The sequence below is a fragment of the Pempheris klunzingeri genome, chromosome 10 (assembly GCF_042242105.1).
Source record: "Pempheris klunzingeri isolate RE-2024b chromosome 10, fPemKlu1.hap1, whole genome shotgun sequence".
NCBI lineage: Eukaryota > Metazoa > Chordata > Actinopteri > Acropomatiformes > Pempheridae > Pempheris > Pempheris klunzingeri.
The window spans coordinates 10,576,986-10,602,921 of NC_092021.1; the positions used below are offsets into that span (position 1 = coordinate 10,576,986).

The following is a 25,936-nucleotide window of genomic DNA, read 5'->3' on the forward strand; positions in this document are numbered from 1 at the left end:
CATATGTTACTTATCAAAGGATAATTTAGAACAAACTAATGAATATGACCGCATAAATGTCTCTCATTATTCATATTCACCCAACAATATCAAAAATACAGCAATATAGCAGAACAGAAATCAGTTAAATGGTAGAGTGGCTTGTTCTTTGTTTTTGCTTAAAAAGCTTAAGACCTTACTGTAATTCATTATTACTACCCAGTGATATCGAACTACTGTCGAACTATGTCGTATTAACTAATACTTCTACTACTAAAATGAGACATGCTGAATGTTCTGCAGTACAAAAACCGCAGCAGCTGTTATTACGATAAATTAGCTGAATTGCACAATACTAATATTTTTAACAAACATTACAAATATTGTGCACCTTTAATAACACTGGTTACTAAAGACACACATTCTTAAAAAATGACTAAAGCTGCACAATTCATTTAAAGAAAAGAAAATCAAAACCCCAATACGAATATGTTTCAAAGACCGAATGCTTTATTTTAAGGAACCTTTTCAAAGCCACCAGACTCCATTGACAGTAACAGTAATTTTACATAGAAGTTGCTGGTTAGAGGGCTAGTTGAGATCCAACACAGCCTGTCTGTGGCTAAAACAAACTCTTTTAGCAGACGTACTTAAATCGACCAAAGTTGACCCAAAGGACTATGTTGTAGCCATTACAGCGTTTTCCCCGCCTGTTCTCAGCTACTGGCGGACCCAAAATATGTAAAAATAGATTTAAAAATATCCTTTCTTTAAGAGGGAATCCAAATATACCTATCAACTAACAAAGATTTATCAGAAATATATTGAGGACAACTGCAGGGAGAAAAATTAATACATTAGTCTGCCAACCATGGATATCTCAATCAATACTTGTGAGCATTAGTGGCCCTCCAAAACTGGAGAATAGAGTAGCATAATTTCCATTCTAACTTAATGATAGATAATCCTACCTTGAATAACGATGCTTATAATAAATGGGCCGCAAGCATTTCGACTTCACGGTTCAATCTAATAATTGCTAAAAGCGGATAAAAACGGTGAACTATTAGTGATATTACTAATTACTGAAAACCCAATCAGGCTAAGTGTTCCCTGAAAACGCTCCCAGAGTGAGTATGATAAATTAATAGTAATGCATGCAGCAGAGTTTGTGTGTATCTGTACATTGTGTTTGTGTGTGTGTGTGTGTGTGTGTGTCTTAAAGTGATAAACTTAAGTAATCTATCTTCAAGTGAATATGTCTTTTGATAAATACCACGCGACAGGGCCAGACATCTGCACAGTTAACAAAAAACCCCACAATATAAATTTTCTTAAAGCATCATTAGTACACCTCACGCGGTAAACAAGAATCTCACATTAAACAAAAAAAAAAAAGGAACACAAAAAGAAAAAAAATCTGCAGTGATAACCTGCGGTAGGCATCACATGGCTATAGTGTTGTGGTTATTATCACAGCCCCACAACACACACACACATGCACATGGACATGTGGACACACACCTTGGTGTAGCATGACAAATAAGTGCTGTGCAGCCTTATTAGCCCCAGTAGTATTCTGGGCAAGAATAAATACTCCCAGCCTGATTAACACATTGTAATTAACCTGCAAAAGCGTGTGCGTGTGTGTGTGCGTGTGCGTGTGCGTGTGCGTGTGCGCGTGTGCGTGTGTGTGTGTGTGAGTTGTAAGCATGAGAGAAAGCACGAGAGAGAAAGAGTGAGTTTTGTGGCTTACTGTACTCATTTGTGCCTGGCATTTAGAACAGAAGAGCTGCACCAGTAAATCTTTGTGGATTGAAATTAAATAAAGAGAGGGGACAGAGAGTAGGGGAAAATACAGAGAGAGAAGAAAGACGGGGAATTACTGCAAGAAGAGTACTTTCTTCCCCTCATCGCTCTCACCAAAAGGCCAAGTGACAATTTGAACAATTACCCTGAGCCATTACCTCTATCTGAACCTGGCTGGTTGAGGAGAGACAGACCTACGAGCGCGTGATTAAGTGTGAGTGTGTGCATGTGAGGGAAAGAGCAGGGGACAGTGAAGGTGGACAAAAAGAAGAAGGTGACAGTGATGTACGAGGATAAGGAGAGGGGGGAAAAAACAGACTGAGAGCGCCTTTAATACGGTAGTCACGGTGTCATTTACCACGACAACACTCGTGCGGTAGTTATTGCTGCACAGCAGGTGTGAGACGGAAAAGCACAGACAGAGGAAAGATGTGAGGCATTCGAGAGCCTCGAGCAGACAGAAAGAAGTGCGGGGAAAATAGCAGAGGGAGAGTTCTGACACCTCTGTTGTTAGACTGGACTAAACCCTGTGATCTGTGCATCTCCACTGTGTGGGTTCTTCCCTCTTGGATCCCCTCCGCTCCCTAAAGGGTTAGCACGGTGTAGAATATAAACCAGAAAACCATGTGATAGTTTTAATTCAAGGCAAATCCACAGCTAATAAAAGTAAGAGAATTATTGCTCTGATTAAAGCTGTAATGTTATGTGTAAAATGAGACAGTTGGGAAACCTGAGGAACTAGCATGGGCTGCAATAAAGAGAGGCTGAGTCCACAGCTGGTGGGGTTGAGGTCACATACATGCATGCTATCGTGCAGCCACACCACAGTCTGGGCAGGCCTACTGTGTAATTGACACCCAGGAATATTTCATATAGACAGCCACAGGAGTGATAGCGTGTAGTGAAAACAGAGCTAAGATGTAAGGAGCTGAGTGGGGGCTAAGAACAACATGATCAACATTCCTAAGCTTTGGGTTTCATTTAAGCAGGAAAAGTAAAAAGATTAGTGCCGCGCATCCACATTTCGTTTCTGCCGAACTGTGTTTGGTGTAGCTGTAGGTCACGAGTCAGGACAGACTGCAGGTGGAAAGAGACCCAACATAACACAGTGTACTAACACAGTGTTCCTCCCAAAGCAGCCCCCCTAAAACCTTTCTCAAATACAACATTAATAACTACTACCACCACATTAGCATCAGCAACGTTAAGCAAGGACACTGGCCACCTCTGAGAATCAATCACATTCCCCAAAAGACCTGAACCTGTGACAGGTTAGTTCCACGGGGGAAGAGAGCGTGGTTTAGAAAAGGATGTTTGTCCAGTCGGGAACCTCCAGGGAACAGGGCTCACCACTCAAGAGTCCAATCAGTTCCTTTGAAAGTGAACTTGGGGGATTTACTATGTCCACCTGTGTACAGAGACTATGAAACTCTAACACTGTCATAACAAGTAATCCCAACGGCATCTCTAAGCAGCTGGCACAATGCATCGTCATGATATTTGTTACCATGAGTTTGACTGAATTAGTAGAAAGGGGTGTATTTATGTGTTACATGCATAGAACTAGAAGGGCTCTGCCAAGGCCGATAGTCCCGCCTGCATGGAAGACAATCTGCATGGATGTGTAATTAACAACAAAGGCAGAATATATGTTAAAGCTTATGTATTGTAAGACAAAATTGGTGATTATACGTGTGTTATGCTAACCCACAATAACCTTTAAACAGGCCCATTTTGGTCGAATCAATTTGAAAAGAAGTGCATCTCTTACATACAATACCTCCAGTGATGTTTAAGGCAGCGGTTATGTTTTGTTGGATGTTTAATTGCACCACGTGTTCCAGTGTGGTCATTATTATTTATTGCTGCTCATTTGTGAGTCTGATATTAATTGTTTGTTTGTGAATTGGATGCTGATTTGCTCCGAGATCTAACGGGTTCTTCCTTGGCCCATGCAATGCCCTTCTGCCAAATTTTTAAGAAAATCGTGACCGCAGTTTTCTCTGTAATCCTGCTGACAAATGGACAAACAGGCTCTGAAAACATAACCTCTTTGGTGGAGGTAATGAGAAGCATCACAGTGCCTCACAGAAGCTGACAAATTAATTGGTGGGGGAGGAGTGGAGGAGAGGAGAACAGAGGAGGGGATGGGAGAGTATTTAGTCTTTTACTTTCACAGAGAGGACAGAAAAACATTTGCGGATGATACTTGTGTAATGTACCTGTCTCCTACCTCCTATCAGATGTGAAAGAACAAGCAACGACGATAATACAAAATGTAAAGGGAGATTAGAGAGTAAACTTTAGAGATGGAGCAGCTCATTCGCAATTCAGTTCGAGCCAAAGCAATTGTAATACGATTTGAAAATGACCAGAGTCTGTATCAGTAGTTTCACTATAGCTACATCTGGGTGCTCAAACATCACCCTTATCCCTTTGGATGTTATTTTAAGTCCCGCTGGACAATCACAGCCACTATACTGTTTATATTGTAAATGTACATTTTTGTAGAGAAGAAAAAAGTAGGAGGTATAATAAACTAAAGAAGGGGAGGGTTTGTTATAAGACAATAGCCAGCAAATTCTTAGGCCATTGCTAATTTTGACACCATTTAAAGAAAGATGAAAAAATCAGATGAGCAGAGGTAAGGAAGCAGGAGGGGAGGAGTGTGAGGAAGATGCAGATGAGAAAAAGAAGAAAGGAGTGCTGGCCTGCCATGTGCCCTTTTGAGAAAGGGAGTGAAAAGCTGAAAAGAGTGCAAAGAGAGAGAAAAACAGAGAGGGTCATCCGTCTTTGTTAGTGGAGTTTGATGTGACAAAGCATGTCTGGATTAGAAAGAGCATGATGACACCACAGGCACCCCTTATCCCCAAACCTTAAACACATGTGCCCAGTGCACACAGAAACACACTGCTGATAAAAAAAACTACAAATGAATTCAATTTCAAACTGGTTGGTGGCAATAGAACTGATGTATTTACGTGTTTATATTTTGTCGGTATGCAATGTAGATTTAAAAAAAAAAAAAAAAAAGACAGCAGTTAAACAAATTTCCACTTTGGTGTTGTTCAATAAACAAATTCAACCACTTATTGGATATCTATGGAATAATTCTGAGCAGTTATCTCACTAAAACATACTCCCCAATGGCAAATCTGTATAATATATTGTGACAACCTGCACATCCAGTCCGGGTGTTTGCTGCTGGCGTGGTCTTTCCAATTGGAAACACATCTTAATGTAGTACAGCATTACATATAAAACAACACATCACCAATTTGCTACACTCTGAGCATTACCAGCAATGGTGTCCCTGGACTCCTATAAGAGGAGAGGCCACGGGGTCATTAAAATCAAAGTGTTTATCCCCTTGGGTGTATTAATGTGCTTAGCATTTCAGTGGTGATCTGCTTATTAGATTACAATAGCGAAATAGAGAAAAGCTCATAGTGTCCATGAGGATCCATCATATTAAATCAATGTCTTCAATAAGCTGATGAACCTATACGAACACAATGGAAAAGCTGACCAAAAGATGGGATGAAAGAAATCTCATGACACAAATTAGTTTGCGTTCTAGACCTCTTAAAAAGTGTTAATTACTATTAATGAAAATGCAATACACTGGGTTGTATTAAAATAAACTGCTACATTTTCCTTTGGCACTGCTAAGCAACTGAGGCCAGTAGATGGTGTTTATGCTAGCACTTATTGAGACACGTTTCTCTTGCTGACACTATTGAAATGTTTATGATATATCCGATGTAAAGGTTTACCCTCTGGGAAGCTGACAGCTTCTTTGAGTCAGTGCTGGTTTCTATATACACTGGATAAGACATACGCCATCATCACTTCATCATCATGTGTGTTTGTTTGTGTCCATTGTGTCCACCAGTGCATTTCTGTCCTCAGTCACACAGGGGGAACGTTTCCCTGTGATGGATTTCCTCTGTGTGCATGTTTTGCGGGTACAACGCGCATGTGGTGTGTGTCAAACTGTCTCTTTTTAGTGCCTCTGAGAGTCTTACCATCATGGCAGTGTCCTCGCTGAGAGAGGGTTCGGTCTCCGCTGGCTGCGGGCTGAGGGCTGAGTCACTGCTGCTTCTCACCAACAGGGGGGTGTCTGTGGAAAACACAGGGACACGCACACACACACATCTGATATGTGCAAGTAGCTTTATCTGAGCTAGCTCTGTTTAAGCAGAGGCAGACTTGTGTGTTTATAAAGTTAGTCTGTAGACACTGGATAACTACTGTTGCTCTACAGCCTGTAAATCAACCACTATTTCTCATTACTTTGTTTATAGGAGGAATCTGCAGGAGGAATTTGATGACATACCACCAAACACCGAATAAACAACAGTTTTAGCAACCGAAAAATAACTTGACCTACAACAATATCAATAACCCCCAATTCTTACTTTTTTTTTTTTCTTTTTTCAGTTTTAATCCTTTATCTTTTCGAGCTCTGCTATTTTTCCCTCAAGTTACCTCTGTTAAAAACCAGAGGAGCCTGGCTCTCTGTCAGTTCAATATGACACAGAGCGAGTAGGTCCCATCAGACTGTTAATGGAACAAGAGATATGATGGCGTGGGAAAAAAAACACCAAGACAGGCAGAGAATAAGGCAAAAATTGTGAGAATAGAGAAAGTCTACATCTGCACTGCTCCAGAATCTACAGCCTGTCTCTCTGACACATACACAATGTGCATGTACACACACACACACACATATACGCACAGACACACACACACACACGTGACTGCCTCAAAACTGCTAATGCTATTTTGATGGAGTCACAGTTCAGCAAAATTCATGTCTAATAATAATCTTTCAGATGACAAGATAGGGACCCTAGGCTAGTCATGCCACACTACACAGAGGAGTTTGTGTGCCTTTCTTTACGAGTGTCAAACCATGATGAGCAAGAGAGAGAGAGGAGAGATGAATGTTTTTACGTCGTTAAGCTGACAAAATGAATTTCCACTCTGTCATTGCAATGAGCCCAGCTACAGTACCTAGAACTTAATCTAAGACAAATGTGATAAGGCTTACATGTTTTGTATAAAAAACGTTATTTTCTATAGAGTTAACTCAAACATTCAAAAAATGGTGTCTAAATAGTAACGAAGACACGCGGCAGAATGTGCTTTGTTGAACAGATGCCTTAATTGGCACATTGGAGTCTCATGCAACCTCATGCAGGTCTAACATCTTGTTAATAAGAAAGAAATAGGGGGTGATACAGTGTTATGACCGGTGGTCAGTAGAGGGACAAAGACACAGAAAGCTTGAACCTTTAACATGTGAGTGTTTCATTATCTCCGCTAGGCATAATCCTGGACAGGATCACACGTCCGTCCGTCTGTTCGCAGCTGATCTCTCAAACTACGGGACCAATCAGCCTAATATTTTTTGCACACATTTATGTATGCTGAATGACATCTCGTGGTTTTTTTAGTTTCAACTTCTTTTATTCATCCAAACTAATCTGCCAGCACGGTGTGAGACATTTATGAATGCGCATGCCCACATGTGTTGATTACACACTACAGCAGTGTCATCAGAAAACACATTCATAAATCCAGTTTTGGGAGATGTGGGTGTGCACCGCTCCATGTGTTCATTAGGTCTGTAAGGAGCAGATGTGAAAGCCTGAGTGTGTGAGAAGTTAATGTATGATCCCTTCCTTTAATATCTCTTCAGTGAACACACTGGTGTTCATGTGTTCTGATGGCCAATAAGTGGCTGATTTGCAGCTCTCTGTGCGCATGTAGGTAACATATGATAGTGTCTGCCTTTTCACATCTCACCAGCCCACTGCATAAAATCATCATTTAGCAGAAGCTGATGGATGAAGCACTCCGCACTGCTGCCTGTGCTGCTGCTGGAGCTTGAAGAAATGGTGAAATGGTGAGAAAAGTCAACACTGCAGAAAGCTCTGCAAATAAATAACAGTTATTACTGGAGGCATTATTATGATATGTGCGGTACACCGGCAGTCCTCAAACGTACCATCCCTATTCATAGAGCCCATCAATCCATCTATACATTAAGGGCGTTGTCAGGTTAGCCTCTATAGTTCCACTGGGAATAAAATGAGAAAGGTGGTGGTGATGGTGGAGGGAAGCTCTAAATGAGTGGACTACTCAGAACACATGCCAAATGAAATTTCTAGGGTCATATATTGATTGTCACAAAATGGACCCTTGGTGCTCTTAAGACTGGCTGGGGGTATGGATTACATCCAAACTCTAATCAATTCATCTCTTCAGCGAAAGGCATTGAAAGAGGGATAAATGGATAGAGGACAAAAGGCATAAAAAGGAGGAACAGATGAAGGGGACAGAAATAGATAGAAATAAAGGGACTCGCATGAGAAAAGACACAAAGGCCGTGATACAAAGACGTGTATAAATGGGGCTAGTGCAATGTAAATGAGGACAGTAGAACACAAAAGAAAATCTATAAAATATGTTAAGAACAACGGAAGCCTTTAAATAAAATAGTATTCTATGCACTTTCATTTCATTTCCCTGTAACACCCTTCCACTGAAACAGGCCAGTCAAGATATCGAACCAGGGGTGATCTGGTGAAAATGTTTCACTGTACTGTACAAGGGTAGCCTACATGCTGTCCATGCCCAATGACACATTAAGACAGATACCAGTGGCTATCTAGAAAGATCAATGTCAGTGTTTTAGATGACCTTGTAATCTCCACTACCTTCCTTTTCCCTGCCGTAATACTACTATACTATATGAGACGGGATTTTTGGTTGTATTTTTATCAGAAAAATTCAAAATGCACGTAATGTTTTTTCAATATAAATGTGTCCCAGGAGTGTCGAGACACCCTTAAACTATCAGAAAGCCCAACCCCCTCTCTTTTTCTGTGTCTGCATAACATTATATTACCCAGGACTGCCGTGTTAACAAGTGCTGGTAACCGTATGAGCGCTTGGCTGGATCAAAACTGGCTGCCTGCGGCCCAAATTCAGACTAAGAAGCTGTGAGTTTTGCTGTGTTTTATGTTGCTTTACTGTTCATTTGGCAGGTTTGTCTGTTGAATTTGGTGTTAGCGAGTGGCTCAGCTTGTGTGGTTCCTCTTCAAAAACACCAGCAAAACTGATGCAGGATTTCGTGGGCGGCGCCTGCTCGGGCTTGTGGGAGCTGATCAATCAGAGCAGACTGGGCTTTTTTGGAAGGGGGGGCATTGAAGAGACAGGAGCTAGAATTCAGTGTTCTGAAAGAGTGTGAAAGGAACAGTGTGCAGATTGCACAGTATGAAATGTATTTTTGAACATTACAGCATGTAAACATATTCTAGTAGGACACCTAATTACAATTGTGAACCTGAAACTAAGCATAACATCTCCCCTAAATGTTGTCAAGCTTTTCACATAGTGTTACTGACGGTAAAGGTCTTCTACAAACTAAAATATATTCTAAAAATTGCATTGTCGTAGAACAGGTACAAAAAGCACAGGTGTTTGTAACAACATTAATGACGGCTCATTCACTCAAGTGTCCCGGTAAGACATCACTGCAAAGCAGGACTCTGAAACTGAAGCGGCTGAATGGAATTAAGCCATCATTCATTTTATCATTTACACCTACCCTTTTCCAATTCTGACATGTCAAAATGTCTTGTGTGAAAAGGAAATACAAATAAGCAAAAAAAAAAAAAAAAGGAGAGAAGTAATGGAAAAAGAATGGAGGTGAGTAACACAAAGCAAAGTGGTGCAGAAAAAGACAAGAAAAGACATAAGATTTGGAGAGACAGAAGAAGACAGAGAGAAGCAGAAACAATAGGAAAGAGACATCTGGGGGGAAAAGACGCAGAGAGGCAGAGAGAAAGTCTAACCTTCTCACACTGACAGTGATAGTCTCCAGAGCTCCGCCACCTCTAATCTACCGTGACAGTCACACATTACGAATAATCTCTGCTGACAGGCGACCATACTGAAACAGACTAAACTTCCTGTCTTAACAGTGTCTGGATCATACAGCTAAGGCCCCTTCACGACTCAGGAAGGTCATACAAGCTGAAATGTCAAATCTGTTATTACTGTTAGAGGTAAAACTTGTAGTACAGACACAAGATACCTGGTTTGCTGTAGTACAAACAGCACGTGAAATAGTTCTAATGCAGGGGGGAAAGAACATTACTGCAATAATCTACTGTACAAAATTGTGCTTATTATTTTTGGTTCAGCGTGGAAGTCCTCAAACTCCAGAAACTGCTTAACATCCTTCAAGATGACGGAGAAATTTCAATACTATCATCAAAAACAAGAATGGAGAATAATGAGAGTCGCTGATAGGATGCAACTTACAATAGATGGATGAGCATTATCACACTTCATTTGACATATTAATGACATTTTGAAAACAACCGTGACAGATTGCGTTTAAATGTCAAGTGTTCAACTGGATGGATGATCCGGACTGTGCAACAAAGCAGATACGGAGCCTACAATTCATAAATAAAGGAAGTGGAGACTGTGATTAGCTGACAGCAGGCGGCAATGCATAGATGTGGGTGAACTGTAGGTACACACAATCCATCACCCACACGGTTTGTTATGTTGAGGCAAAATGCAATTCGGACAAGTTTCTGTGATGGCTCTTGCACTCACGTCTACACTACCTCTACTGTACGGGCACTTGAGTTGAAATAAAACAGAGCGAGATGAAGCAAGGGAGAGAAAGAGGGAGCAGGAAAGAGAAGTAGAGTGAGAAAGAGAGGTCATTCAGATAGGTCTAGTCCAGGTAACAGTAAGCAGACGCAGTCATCAGAGTTCGTTCTGCAGCCTGACATTACACATACACTTCCTGTCCTCTCTTTCATCTGCCTCTCCTCATCGAATTCTCTTTCGGCCCCGTCTCATTCTGACAGTGCTGCCAACATTTCAGCTGTCCTCGTCTTGTTTTCATCACTGTCCTGCAGAAAATGCCCATCACATCCTGACCTTTATCGGAACTGTAATTCAAAGTTAACATCATTGTTGTTGTCTACAAAACATATCTGGCTCGACTGTAAAACTAAAACAAAATACTGTGACCAGTAGGCCAGCATGCAACAAACATGTACTTTGTTATTTATTACTTAATAACTACATCATTCAATTTAGCCAAAAAGGTCCCTCCAAAATTGTGTTATGGGATTTTACTTCTATCCTTCACAAACTTGGCCTAGTCAACCTTCGCATCTGATTTCAGCCTGATTCAACTAACCCTAACCCTTTATGCACTGACCTACAGGTTACACATAAAAAGAAAACTCAGGAGTTCCCCAAAAGGACCCTCTTTTCTTTGTGAGGTCAGAGGACTCATTTGAAACAGCATTTAGATCATGTTAGCCTGGGCACCAGATGAATCTATGAGCTCCTGTTTTATTTGCTCTGGCAGATGCATCTGGTCCACCTACAGTTCAGACAGATTTCAGGCAAATCACAACCGTTTATCTAGTATGGAGCCAGTTTGATATGGTGACTGATTGAGGACGAGAACGAGCGACGATAAAGGCCGACTGTTGCTTCACATTGCAATAGCTGGTGAACACACCTCAAAGACTACGGCCAACGTCCAACTAGCTTGTACATTCTGCCCCTACATGAGAGAAAATAACTTTCATCTAAAAAGGGAAACAGGAAAATCTCGACCTGCGGATATAAAAACTGTGAGCGTTTGCTTACCATTTAACACCACTGTCGCTCACAGGCGATTTCATAATATAGCTATTTTTAATAGTAATTCTTCTGAAAAATAATTTGCAAATGGAACTGGCATTATCAAACGCAAAAACTGGGGACACAGATGTCTACCAATGGCCCGACGTTAGAGTGTCAAGGACATTAAACAAACTGAAAAATAAGCAACTGCACCTTAAGCTTTCGCTCATAAAAGGGATGTGTTTGCCATACTTCCAACAGGATTCGGTAAGATCAAATGCATCACTGTTCTGACTGGTTGTAGGTCTGTCCAGCCGTGACCATGGGCCTTGGATTTACACAGTTCCAAAAGCAGAGTAGTGTTTTTTTCCTACTTCCAAGGTGCATGTAGTGGAGAAAAGGTCAAAACTACAGCAAGACTTGTGATATGAGGAACTTAACTGTTCTTTATAGAAGTGCTGGAGTTCTGACCTCTTCTTTGACTCAGTATTTGGTCACTGAGAGCCAGCAGGATCAGACTGAGTGGCTTTGGTTGCCAGAGTGAAAATGTACTGGCACAACACTTAACAAGTCAAATTTGGAAAACATCTTGTAATGAGATGACAAATGCCAGAGCTTAACTGATGTTAAGGTCATTGCCCTTTCTCTACAGAGCAGAGAGCTACTACATTATGACGCTGAGCACTGTGGCTGGGATGAATACGTTTTATATGATACTTAATGTAAAGCAAAGGTGAGGGAGGTGAGGGAAGTAGGGAAAGTGTCGCATGCCAAGGTTGGAGCAGGGCACTTTCAACATAAATACATGAAAAGTTACTCACTGGACTTGAGGGCTGAGGAATTGACTTCAATCTCTCCTCCTGTGATTGGCTGGAAGACAGAGAGCTCCGATTGGTAGAGGTCAGGGCTGGGGGCTAGGCTCGAGTTGGCCACACCCCTCTGCTGGGCTTCCTGCTCCTCATACACCGCCATCAGCTAAAAAAGAAAAAGAGATATTTCTTCTATTCTTTTCATCCATTATGACCTCAGTATTTGATCACAGTGGAGCAGCACAAATCCTGTCCAAGATTATTTTACAACTCCATTCACAGTCACTTCAGGCTTTCCATTTGCCGCCCCCCCCCCGCTCACTCTCCACTTGCACTGCAAGAAAAGCCCCTCTGATTTGCTCCATTCGCTGCCATTCACTTGCATTATGCACTACAATGCAAAGCACAATTTAGAGGTAACATGAATGCATACAAAGTCAAGGAAGACGTGCTTCCTGAAGCCATCTGATTCAGATGGACCCTTGGCAGTGCAACCACAGGAGGACATGTCTAACCTACTAAAAATGTTGAAACTTCAGCCACATTTTGCACAGACAGACAGACAGACAGACAGACAGGAGTCAAAGGACAATCCTGGGATAAACAATTCCCAGGGAAAACATTTTTGGCTTTAAAGGATGAAGACAAAGACACTCCACAAGTAACATTTAAATGAAAAAAAAATAAAGCAGGCACAACATTGTGTTTTGACAATCATGTGTTGCTTTTTCAGCACACGTACTCAATATCTGAGTTACCTTGTGGATGAGGACGCTATAGAGGACGTCCAAGGAGCCCAGCATTCCTGTGACAGAGTGTGTGTCTACTGCTTGACAACTGCCTCCATTCGTGTCTCCCCTTTGCGTGTGTGCGACACCCTGCTAGCTCTAACTGTGTTATATAGTGGAATCCCTGTCTATTGAGTATTGCACTGAGTCTGCGTTTAGCCTAACATAGCACAGAGCTTGTCAACACAGTGTTCTAGGGGCCTCCACATAAAAGCTGAATAGACCTGTGTGTGTGTGAGAATCTGTATGTACGTGTGTTTCGTGTCTATAGTGGTCAAGAGTAAAGAAAGGGGACTTTGCCAGTAAAGCCAGAGGCTTCCTGCTACACTGGAACCCACAAGTGTGCAACGTGCTCTCTCACTCATACAGACATGCATGCTGCGAACAGGCACAGACCATATGAAAGTGTGCACACCAGTGCACACACAGATTTGAGTCACTGCACTGTGACCTGCTGGCTTTTCTGCATAGGAGAGCAAAAAAGCCAATATCATGAAAATGTAATTCTAAAACACAAAGTGATGCCAACACTTTAGGGTAAAAGCTTGTAATGCAGGTGGATTATAGAGAAGTCCAGCGGCAGCATCTCTGTCGCTCTGTTCTCTCTCCCCGACTTGTTTCAGGTGTACCCGATGAGGCACTTATTATCGATCTACTATGGCTCATTTGTACGTCGCTTTGGGCAAATAAATAAATGTAAATATAAAAGCTCCACGGTGACACTGAAACATTGAGTTGAGCAAAATACTTACTCATGTAAACCTTTTATCATATTTGAACCTCAGACTTTAATAGCTAGATGTAAACATCAGAGGCATTTCATCTGATTTGTAGCTGTGCATGACGAATATTACTTGTATATACAGCAGAATTCATCTTGGCATTCCTCCATGACTCTGCTAGATTTTTTTCCACTTTCTTACAAGTGTGTATGTGTGTGTGCAGATATACATACTATATATGTGCATTCATGCTGTAGCACACTCCCCTCTTCCGTCGTACACACATCTTTCTCACTGTCTAGTTCCATCTTCCCTCTTAAAGCAAACCTCATCTGGCTTTTTATTTTTCTCTTCCGGTTAACCGCCTTCCCTTTTACAACTACAGTCCAGTACCTATCTGCAGGGAGAGCAACTAAGATGTCAAGTAGAAGGGGAATACAGAGGTGGAGATGTGAAGTTGATATTAAAAAAAAAAAAAAAAAAATACACGTTAAATAAAAATAGCTAACATTCTTAAAACTGCCTGCTCCACAGAGTAGACTAAGACCCATAAACACACACACTCACAGAGGGGTGGGAAAGATTCTTAGAAAAAGAAACATCTGAAAGAATGACGGGGAAAAAAATGGGTAGACAGATTTAACATAGCCTTGTTGGGTGTCTTGAAAAGCAGAGGTGGAGAGAAAGAAAAGCCAGATGAGAGGGGGGAGGACTTTGCCTCTGTTCTCTTCGACAGGGGACTCAAAGACCTGCCAAACAAAATGACACAGCAGCCTGAGCGTGAGAGGGAGAGAGGGGTAAGAGAGACAGAAAGGTGAGACAGCGCAGAGCGAAAGCAGGGAGAGAAAGAGAGAGAAGCTGCTATTGAGAACGAGAGAGAGAGAGAAGCTTAGAGAATGATAATGATGATGATGATGATAATAATGAGGGGCACTGACAGACGTGCTGTAGTTTAAAAATCTTTTGGATGTCGGAATTAAAGCAAAAAGCAAAAAACCTGAAACGTATGACTGTGCTAGCACTCCACCCAGAAACATTCTCAGACAATGCGCCCATTTCCAGCCAAATGAAACATTAAATGCCGCCGACTCCGTCTCTGTTCCTCTCACACGTCTTTCTTCTGACCTCAAGAAGAGTGCTATATTGTAAGCGGGTGCTTCGATGTTTCCAGGTACAGCAGGCATCAAATGTTCTTCAGCCCTTAAGTAATAAGTCCATTGTTACAATGGATCATTGTTATTGGTGTGCATTTCCATCATGTAACATTTAACCTTCTCATCAACTGTCCTGTCAACCACCTCGACAGACTCAAAGATAAAGATGCTAATAAGCATCTGAATTTCTCTCTGTTTTTCAGTTTCAGCTTACTGTCAAAACACATTTTACTTTGATCATGGTGTTGACAAGCTCGTGTAGAAATGCCTTCATCCATCTGTAAGTTTGAATGTTTGAGCTCAAAAACGCATCTGAGCAAGGAATGTGGTTTAATTTTGTCTTCATTTGGGTGTGGAGGTGCAAACCAAAGACTAACTATGGCACAAACCATATTAAAGTGTGTTGTTGTGTAATTGTGTTGTGTTTCTTTGAGTATTAATACTTCGCCTACTCTTACGGAGGTCAGAGGTCAGTTTCGTGACAATGCCAGTTGAGTTTCAGTCCTTAATAAAAAGCTGAAGGACACTTCAACAGTCTAGATGGAAACCTTGGGCTTCAACATCAATATCCAATGAACTTATCAAGATGTGTTACTTACCTTGGAATTATATATTGATTTATTGTGTTTTCATGTCAAAAACACACCACTCTTATGTACCATTGCCATTTTGTTTGTTAGATTATGTTTGTGGTTTAGGTTAGGGATGGAAGTTGTGGGTCTTATTATTCTTTTTGGCCAGGCCTCCCGACTCCTTTGGTTTTAGTTCATTTTTGGTAACTTTGGTTTAGTCATTTAATAAACCATTTTGTTTCTGTTTATATCTCAAATATTTTTTCTTCCTTATGTGTAGCTGATCACTATAGTTGAGTCAAATGTCTCTATTTGTAGCAGTGACACCACCACTGAGACCACTGGGTCCCAAGTGAGGCAAGTTTGGGATTTGTAGGTTTAACACTAAAGCCTGTAGAATCTTTTTTCCTTAAGGTTACTTCTAAGCTCTCTCTCCATCTCTTCTCCACTTTCTATATTTATCGACCCGAGAGCTGGGATCAATCATGGGTCTGATCTGACAGGCTAGTAGTCCAACGGGCTACTCATTGCAGCACAGAGCTCCTACAAATAGGTGACAGTCGTACATAGTCGGTCATCCTTTGGTTCCGTTAAATTTTTGGTTCCCATAGAAACACACACACACAGACACTTGTGCTGATTGAAGGTGATCATCATAACCGCACGCAGACACTTCTCCAGAAACACCTCCTGTAACTGCTCAGTGGGGAGAAGCTTTCACATTTTATTTTCTATAACAATTTACTGATTTAACATCTGCAGGGGAAAAAAAAACAATCAGGGATTGTCTCTTCAACTGTCAACAGTCAATCTGATATCCAGTCAGCTCACTCCTACAGCACACACCTACAGGTGTTCTCAGTCATTCAGGCTGATTAGACCTCCAGTCAGGTTGCAGTTGGTTGGGGCTCTGCTGGGAATGAGGTCACCGAACTCTATGGACCAAAATCAATGATAAAGGCGAAAAAATAGGTAAAATAAAATGAAAAGATAAACAATAATGGACTAGTTTAACCCACCCTAACATATGCTGCAAAATTAACAGACTCTACACGCAGTCTGTCTGCTAAAGGTCTAACTAGGCAACATAAGTGAAAACACCTGTGGGGCTGCATGGACCGAGTGTGCGTGGACGCTGCAAGATTGATATTCGATGATCCTCAGCATCTCTGAAAGTTTTTGCATCTGTGTGTGTGTGTGTGTGTGTGTGTGAGAGAGAGAGAGGGCGGATAGAGAAGTGCAGAGTTGGTTCCTTTCCTTTTATTAAAATTAAAAGCACATGAAATTGAGATAGGTAGATTAATAGGGATTTCAGGATAAGTGCAAGACACAGCATCAGTGTACACACACACACACAGCCATATTTTCGCACATCATACCCTTTATAATCGGGTCGATTACGGTCTGATTGATTAGTTTTTAGTGGATCAATAAAATGCTACAATCAGCCAAATGCATGAGCGTATACATGGACACTGCACACATATACACACAAACACACACACACACACACACACACACAGAAAGCAATCTTTAAACATGTTTGAACTATCTGTACATCACTGAGCTTTAATCTCCACTCATGACCACACTTACCATAAAAAATCTATGATGTTTAAGTGTGTATGTGTGTGTATGTGTGTGTGTGTGTGTGTGTGTGTGTACTTAGGCATCTCATGCAGTCAGCGATATCCTCAGCACTGACCGCTCCATCACTATAGCCTTAACATCAAATTGAAAGAGGGAGGAGGCCACACACACAATGGCGTCTGTCCATCATGAGTGAAATGTGTGTGTGCAGGTCCGTGTAAATTCAGGACACGCTAACACAGATTATTTCACAGGCTGGTTACAGCTGGCTCTGCGTGTGATATATTAGAGGACTAAGGGTGTTCTAAAATAAAAATCTTTCCATTTCTCTCCCTGCAAATATGCTAATTTACTGCCAACTGTGCTACTTCAGCCTTTCGTGTTGCTTTTTCATTAAAACTGAATGTTATTAATGAACACCAATGATCTGAATACAACAAGAAAGTGGGGATAATAAATGTATCTGCCTCGTTCAAGATCACAAAGCTCTCACTCTGACGCTACTGTTCCTCATGAGAGAGAGACCAGGTTTGATCACTCTGTGGCACACACACACATGCACATGCACACACACACACACACACACACACACACACACATACACACATTATGACAGTGGACTGACAGCACCACCTAGCTCTACACAACAGAAGCTGCATCTGAAGTGCACCTTGATGCCACCGGCCGACCACCCCCACCCCTGACCCTTGGTATCTGTTGCTGTGTCATGCATGTATTTCCTATCTAAACAAAAGAACTGAGAGAACTGAGAGGGAGACAGCGTGTTTACTCTATTGTCTGTCTGCATACCTGTCTGCGTCTCTTAGCTGAAAAGAAGAAACGCTGTAAGAAGAAAGCAAGGGCTCTGTGCCTTCTGGTATAAGCAGCATGCTTTAAATTCCATCCTGGGAACATTAAAGGTGTTTTTGGTGCTCCACTCCACAAGCCCAGTGAGTCACTTTCTTTCAGCATGTCGTCATTCCCCTCTCTGCCCTTTTGATGTAATGCCAAAGAGAGAGAAAAAAAAAGGCATTTTTATGTCTCGTGACATAATTTTGATGCAGCTCTTTGTGATGCAGGCATAAAAGTCAGTGCAGGGCTGGCAGGAAAAGGTCACTTGGGCCGGCTCTTGTACAGCTAGCGTGAGAAGTAATTTTTAAAAAGCCTTGCACATTTCGGTGTGATGCCCACAAAAATAATTGTGCAGATCACAAAGAGAATTTGAATGAACCCTGAGGCGGGTCAGCTCTTCTGTGCTTAGGCTATGTACACGTTGGCCTTTTCATCTTTCATCAGCAAATATTCCTGCTTAGCCCCGTTTTCCCCTCTGGCTTCAGTTTGCCTCCCCTCTTTTGCTTCGCGTCTTTCCTCTTCTCCGGTCGGCTCCTTTCTTCATTATTCTGCTTCCTCTCATTTACACTTCCTTCTTCTTCTCTCTTACTCCTGTTCTTCCTGTCCCTGAGTTGTAGTGGTTCTTCACAACTCAACTGATGTAAATCATCATGTTCCAGCACTTTGCACTATTGGATACACCCACAAAGCCACAAAGAGCTTATCGATTGACACATGAATGTGATACACCCGCACTCTTAATCTCACTATTTTATTTCTTTGCGTCTTCACGCTCTCCGTCTCTCTTTCTCTCCTGTTCTCTTTTAATCTCTAAAGAGACATTTTGATTGGAAAACACCCGTGTGCGCTGTAAAAGCTTTCACACATGCTATGCAACCCTAAACTTATCCAGGCATTACCAGGAGGAGCTGTATGTGTGAACGCAATTGTCCGAATCAGTTGGGTCTGACCGTAACCGGACTTTACTCTGCAAGCTCCCTAGAACAAAGTCTGCTCGGTGCTTTGTACTCATTTCTCCATTCTTTCCGTTGATATTGTGGATACATCCAAATACATGTAGTATTGATAAACACAAAAACAATCATCAGTCCAAATGAGTCCTCCTACGTGCTGTATCCAGGCGCCACACCTTGCCTAAGCCAAACAGGCGTATTTATAGTAGGACAGACTACTAGGCTGTTGAGAACTACATGTGTGAAAGGGCAACTCCGGACAATGTCCAGACCTGATTCTCCGTCCATATGTGAAAGCGGCTATACGGAATACACTGCACAAAAGCATAGGGACAAATATATCCACACACACACACGCACACACACAAATCTTTAACTATGACCTCTGCTGCAATCGATCCATCACCGCGGTAATCAATAATCAGGATGGTGTTGTCTCCGTATGGAGAATATGGATGAATGAAATTCATCTACTCAGCAGTTTAAAGTGTTTGTGTAGGTTTGTGTATGTGTGTGTAGGTGTGTGTGTGTGCGTGTGTGTGTGTGTGTGTTCGAGCCCCCTATTGATCTCCCGTCACCTTACCTCTCAGTAGAGCATGAGAAATCCAGACAAGACAGACAGGAAGAAAAAGATTAATGGGGGACAGAAATACTGTGAAGAATGTGAAACAGACATAAAGACACACACACAGAAAGAGAGAGAGAAGAGTCCCTGGCTGCCCCTCCTCAGATAAACTCTGACCAGTCTCACAACACAACGATCACAGTTAACCAAATTATAAAACAATGTAACAAAGCCTATTTAATATTGGAAACAAGAGACTAAAAGTCAAAGCAGATCAAGATGTTATCTGGCCTGACCAGAGATTATGAGTTGGAGAACATCTCTTTCATGACAGATCCTGAAGTAGAAGCACAGGCTCAGTGATCACAAACTGAACAGCAAACAAGGAAGACAAAAAAAACAGAATATGTGGCCAATGTTCGACTGGTGACTTGGTAATCACAGATTGTAAAAAGCTTAATAAACTCTCCAAATTAAGATAATCCTTAGCCCAAGTCTCAGATACACAGTACAGACAGTTACACACACACACACACAGCAGAGATCAAAGCAAAATATGTTATAGACATATTAGTGAGAGATCAAGAAAGCAGAAATGATTTCAAATGCCCAAAGTAGCACATCCTCAAATAGCACCAGCATCTGTTCAGTGACTTTGTGAACTTTAGACAGATAGAACTTCAGTGTCTGTCACCCCGCCAAAATATAATGACAACGTCTGTTTCCTCAGTCATGCAGATAGTGTGTGTACTTGCCTGCATCCATATTTGTATGCGTGTGTGTGTGTGTGTGTGTGTGTGTGTGTGTGTGTGAATGTTTGTGCGTTTGTGTCACTGTGTTCATACATGCAATGTATGAATGTGTGCTCGCGCATTAGAAAGAATATCTCTGGGCACTATTGTGTGTGTGTGTGTGTGTGTGTGTGTGTGTGTGTGTGTGTGTGTGTGTGTGTGTGTGTGTGTGTGTGTGTGTGTGTGGTGGTAGACATCTACCACCGCCTCCCTGAGGCTGTGCGTAGACCAGACCCCACTTGGCCATATGGAACAGCATTATGGAGACACACAGTGGCACAGATGGACACATTCTGTGGAGGCCATATTTTCAATGATCCACCAGTCGCAGTCTAAATGACAGCACTTAACTGCACAGACTCCACCCACTGGGCAAAAGGGAACAAATGTGTTTAATTTTTTTCAATGTGGATATGTTATTCAGAAAATGGGATTTGGAATCATTTCCTCATCACGTCCCAATCAAGTCTTTTGGCCCTCATCCCCTGCCATTACATTTCTGCAGATACAAAGTACAATTCAATGCATACAAACTTACTCTAAGACTCTAAGACCTACATATTCATTAAATACGTGTCTGACATATCAGCTGCTTCATCCAAATACTGAATGTCCCGGTTCAAAACTACTAAGTCTGATCTCAAATTATTAATCCGACATGAATGAAACTTTAACAGGAAGAATGTGACTCCTGATACTGACATGACGCAGTCATCTTGTGTTTTACTAGAGAGGACGTACAGTTTTCACTCTGTTGGCATGGTGGCAACTGCAAAAACACATACCATGGCACAGTGTTGTTACAGACTAGAGGTTCCTCCCTAACAAATGATCTTTAGCTGAGTGCAGACACCAGCTAGCTGAAAGCACACAAGCCCGACTACAGACAAATTAAATTTTGCCTCATTATCAAGGTACTTTCTGAATTAAGGTTAATTAGGGAGAGCTGATACGACCAGTCGCTGAAAACACTTTAATTTTAACAGTCACTGATGGATAGAAACAAGAGGCTGCGCCTTGCAACGTTTTGTGCTGGTGTCAGAACTCAGAGTAAGAAAAATGTTTACGCTGTAGAGACCAGATGCCGTACAGGACAGCACTAAAAACACACATAGGCATTTGTCCACATTGGCTCCAATGGAAATCCTTAGGATCGACTCTATAATAGATGACTCTTTTTAAGCATTATATTGAATACCAACTACTTAACACCTTTTAGTATAACACATTGAAATTCAACGTAATCACAAATTAAAGCCATAAAAATGACCAAAAGGATTAATCAAGATGTCTTTAAAACCGTTCCATAAAAAAATAGCAGAATCAGAAAACAACTGAAACCAGAGACTTAGTCACATGCCACATCATAAACATCATCTGCACATTTCTAGAAAAGTACAGAGAAATTAACAAACAAAATGTCCCATGAGTCAAAACTAGGAACTACTTTGTCATTTAGAATATTAAAAAGAATTGTTTCCCAACGCTCAAAGTGACTTTTCAAATCCACTGCTTTGTCCAACCAACTTTAAAGATAGAAGTTTGCAATTATACAAAAAATTACAAATACAAAATTGCAATTACATGACAAACAGAGGCAACCAAATGCTCCCATTTTAGAAGGGATTTGAACGATAAATGATTTTGCTGTGACTTTTCCACAATCAGCTAGTCGACTCATCAGTCCTTTGTATGTTTGTGTGATTGTTTTCAGCAGATACCAAGAGCAATTTCCTGCACCGACTCTAATCCACAACTGTATTCAACCATTAGGACAGACAATGTTTTGATCCAAGCTGCATCTTGAATCAGGTAAAAACACACTATATGGCCAAAAATAAGCAGACACTTGAAAGTTGCACCTATGTGTGATTGATAAAAATGGCGTTCCAAAAACCATTGGCACTCTGGGTGCACTATCCAACCCAGACAAGCATTTTAATGGACCTTGCTTTGCACATGCATCTTAGAGATGCATAGAACCTTTAGAAGTTGTCAATGTTCAAACCAACATCAAGGTTTAGTCTGCAGCTCTCACATCCCCTGATAGCTCATTCATCCAGCCTTGCTTTCCTTCCGCCTCTCCTTTCTTTCCAACGTCTTATCTCATTCAATTGGCTCTCAACATAACAATGGGTGTCTGAGTGGCTTTTGAAGTAGGATTTGCTGTCTGTCAGATGTGACTGATTAGGCTACACACACACCCATACACACCGTGTTCTCTGTCACATACATGCAAACAGTTTCACGCTCACACACACTGACATACACGCAAATTGTGTTGATGGTGATTAGGTGAGGATTAACATGTCAAAACGCTAAGCAGTAATAACTGTCAGCTGACAGTCTTAAACCTGGAAGTACACACATGCAAATACACACAGAGACACACAAGAATTAAGAGAACAGATTGAATCACACTTACTACTGGTGCACTGGAGAGTAATAAGAGACTAATTCCTTTATTGTCTTGTACCTGAAGAGTTTTAAAAACTTTAAAGATCTTTGGCGGAGAGTCACTGTCCTGCTCTGTGGAGCGGAGGATCGCTGCTTTAGCCATTCACATGTCTGTAATCTGTAACCACTTCGGGGATTATGGGGTTAATTGTTTAAAGGTTGTCTCCTGACCCCCAGACAGCTTATCTTCTTCAGAGCTGAAGGAGAACAATCAATCTCACCATGTCACTTTAAAGCAGCTCAAGGAAGAAAATACTTTCAACACCATTAACAATTTGGACCCAAGACGGAATAACTTTCACCGTTTCAAATCAACAATTTCTGTCGGTTGAAAAATTGAAAGAGATGATTTAATCCTTCAAATGGGTTATTCTTGGTTCAGTCCCCGTCTTCTCAACAGGACACAGAGGCTCTTATAAACCTATACAGAGCATTATATAGTCCATATTATTCATCAAAAGGGCACTGCATCACAAAGTCTATTGGGTTTACTGGAGTTCATAGTGTTACGTTTCTGTGCATGATCAGACTGATTTGAGGAACAGTATTGTTTTCGTACTCTGTCTTCATCTAATGTCACTGTTTACTACGACATTGGTTGATTAAACTTGTCATGTCGCCATATCACAACAGCTCTTTAACACAAAACTACTTTCATTTTATTAATTATGCAACAGCATTAAAAAAATAATCATCTCATATGGTAGGATTTAGAGTTGACATATCAGTGAAATATGCAATTATCTAAGAGGTTTCAATATTCATGTTTTATAGTGGTGTTTAACTCCAAGTACAACTCTACTGTCATGTCTGGTTGACTTTTTGTATTTTCCACCTTTGAATGTTCATGGGGTTTATATCTCAAACAAATGTTTATATGCCAAGGCTAAATATGACAGTCTTGGCATCAAAATAATTTGTGCAGAGAGGTAAATTACTTGATGAAGTGTTCCACAGTGAGAATCGTAGACTGTTGGCAGCAGTGTTACGACCTAAAGTTTGACCTAAATTATCTTCCAGATTGGAAGGATCTCTTTCTGACGTGGAGCTGTGCAACTTCACTCAGTCTCTTCATTAGTGTCTGCAGATGCTCCCATTGTAAAATGCATGTGAGTGTGTGTGTGTGTGGATGTGCGTGTGTCTGAGAGGAGGGGACAGAGAGAAGGAAAGAGGGGCCTAATTAATAGGGGTTCATGGTACACGAGTGCATGCATGCACAAGCATAATATGCTAACATCCATATGAAAAATCCATATTAACACAAACCAAAAAAAACTCGCATACAAATGGTAACTCTCCTCCATGCTTGTTATGCCAGAAGAGATTGTTACTATATCAGTTTGCTGTCAAGAGGGTTTTTGTAAATACTGAGGAGCACTGTACATGAGCCAAAATTAAATCTCCGAGTCCTGCAATTGTAATTTATGCTATAAAACCACAATTTTATTTGCTTTCAAAATATTCTTTTAGGTGAACTAACCTACTTATAAGCCCGAGTCCTAACATGTATGCAGACACCCAGTGAAAAGGGACTGAATTAAGATGTCCCGTATCTTCATTCTTTGGTTCAAAATCTGTTATCTGTTACATTTGGCTCCATTTCCCTCTCATTCACAGTGATTCTTGCTTCTTTTTTTTTTTTTTTTTTTACTCCATTCTGTCATCATACAGTCATACCCTCCTCAAGGTGAATGACAGAAATTGTGTGACGCCTACTCAGGGAAGTGATGATCTGCGCGTGTGTGTGTGTGTGTGTGTGTGTGTGTGTGTGTGTGTGTGTGTGTGTGTGTGTGTGTGTGTGTGTAGTCCAGGTCCAAGGGGTTAGGCAATTAAATGAGCCTGTTATCATCACTCACACATTCAGGGACAGGTTCAGTCTTTATAAAGCTCTCACCGCCCAGCGCATTACTCTGTCAATGTATGTAAATCTTTCTGCTAACTGCTGGTAGCTTTGTGTGTGTGTGTGTGTGTGTCTGTGAGTGAGAGTGTGTGTGAGAGAGAGAGAGAGAGAGATGAAAACACACGTATACACACAATAAATCTCTCACACAGTACCTACAGGGAGCACACACACACACACACACACACCACTGACTGCTTTTCTTTCTACAAGCTTGACATGAGGGGTGGTCCTTCTAACATCTCTATGATTGAGGTGAAGAGTAAAGCTCAAAGCCAACACAGTGATTACATTAGTCATCCTAAAAGATCATATCTCCTATTCACAAGACCATGAATCAAATCCATCTTGACAGTAAATGATGCGTACTTAAAGGGACAATCCACCCTAACTCAAGTCTTTTAAGTCATGAGATCAAGCGGCAAATTATGCTGTCTTAGAGTAACCATAATGAACTACAGAATGAGACTGGCAGGTCTTCAGAGCGTCCATGTCCGGGATTGAGTAGCAGTTTTTCACCCATACAAATTTGCATGCTGTCATAATCTCATCTGATTTGACTGTTGTCATATGCCCACACGAAATTCATTGTGAATTAAAAAAAACTTCTACGGCTCTTTGTGATTTTCGATGACTGGGGGTGAAAAGAAATTCATTTTCAATCTTGGATTATGTCAAACATCTTTTATTTATTAAATATGTTAAAGTTAAAACCAACCAACAGAACTCAAACGTTTTACATGAACAACTATATTTACTTGTTAATGTATAAACAGACAATTTTTTTACCAGTGCTGTTGAGTACGTGCACGTGAAATTGTGCATAAACAGACTGAAAGTTATGTCCGAGCTTGATGTGCCGCCTTGGCCTCATGATCTGGGGCCCAAAAGATATCCTCAAAACCTTCTAAAAAGTGTAATTCAGTATCGGAAATGCCACAACATCAGTCCAAACACAAACTTCTTTTCTTAATCCCTGAAAACGTGATTAAGGCCCACAAGTTTGTAGCACACCAAAGTTAAGAAAAGAACAAAGAAAAAGAGAAAACTGTTTTTCTTTCATTATTCTGTCCTTAACAGCCGATTTTCCTGTGTGTCTGTCCACACTGTCTGACCAGCACACAGGCATGAGCTGGACCAATTCTCAGTCATCTGGTCATTACGGTAGTCTATCCCCAACAAACCCCCCATTCAGGTACTTCATTTAGATAATCCATCAGCACAATGAATCCATGAGGAGGTTGGCTTCATAACAATAACAATTAGTAACACACATAATTTCATGCAGTACTGTGTATCCATCTATTCTATGTGGGC

General features: G+C 41.1%; 1 protein-coding gene across 2 annotated transcripts in view; it reads right to left on the reverse strand.

Annotated features, from left to right (window-relative positions):
• The window catches only part of pard3bb (par-3 family cell polarity regulator beta b), a 194,005-nt gene that overhangs the window by 143,314 nt on the left and 24,755 nt on the right, over positions 1 to 25,936 (reverse strand). For both annotated transcript variants that reach the window (XM_070837742.1, XM_070837740.1), the window contains exons 4-5: positions 12,288 to 12,441; positions 5,817 to 5,911 (exon numbers count right to left, since the gene is read on the reverse strand). In XM_070837742.1, coding sequence (XP_070693843.1) covers positions 5,817 to 5,911; positions 12,288 to 12,441 — 249 coding nt within the window. The remainder of the gene's footprint in view (positions 1 to 5,816; positions 5,912 to 12,287; positions 12,442 to 25,936) is intronic.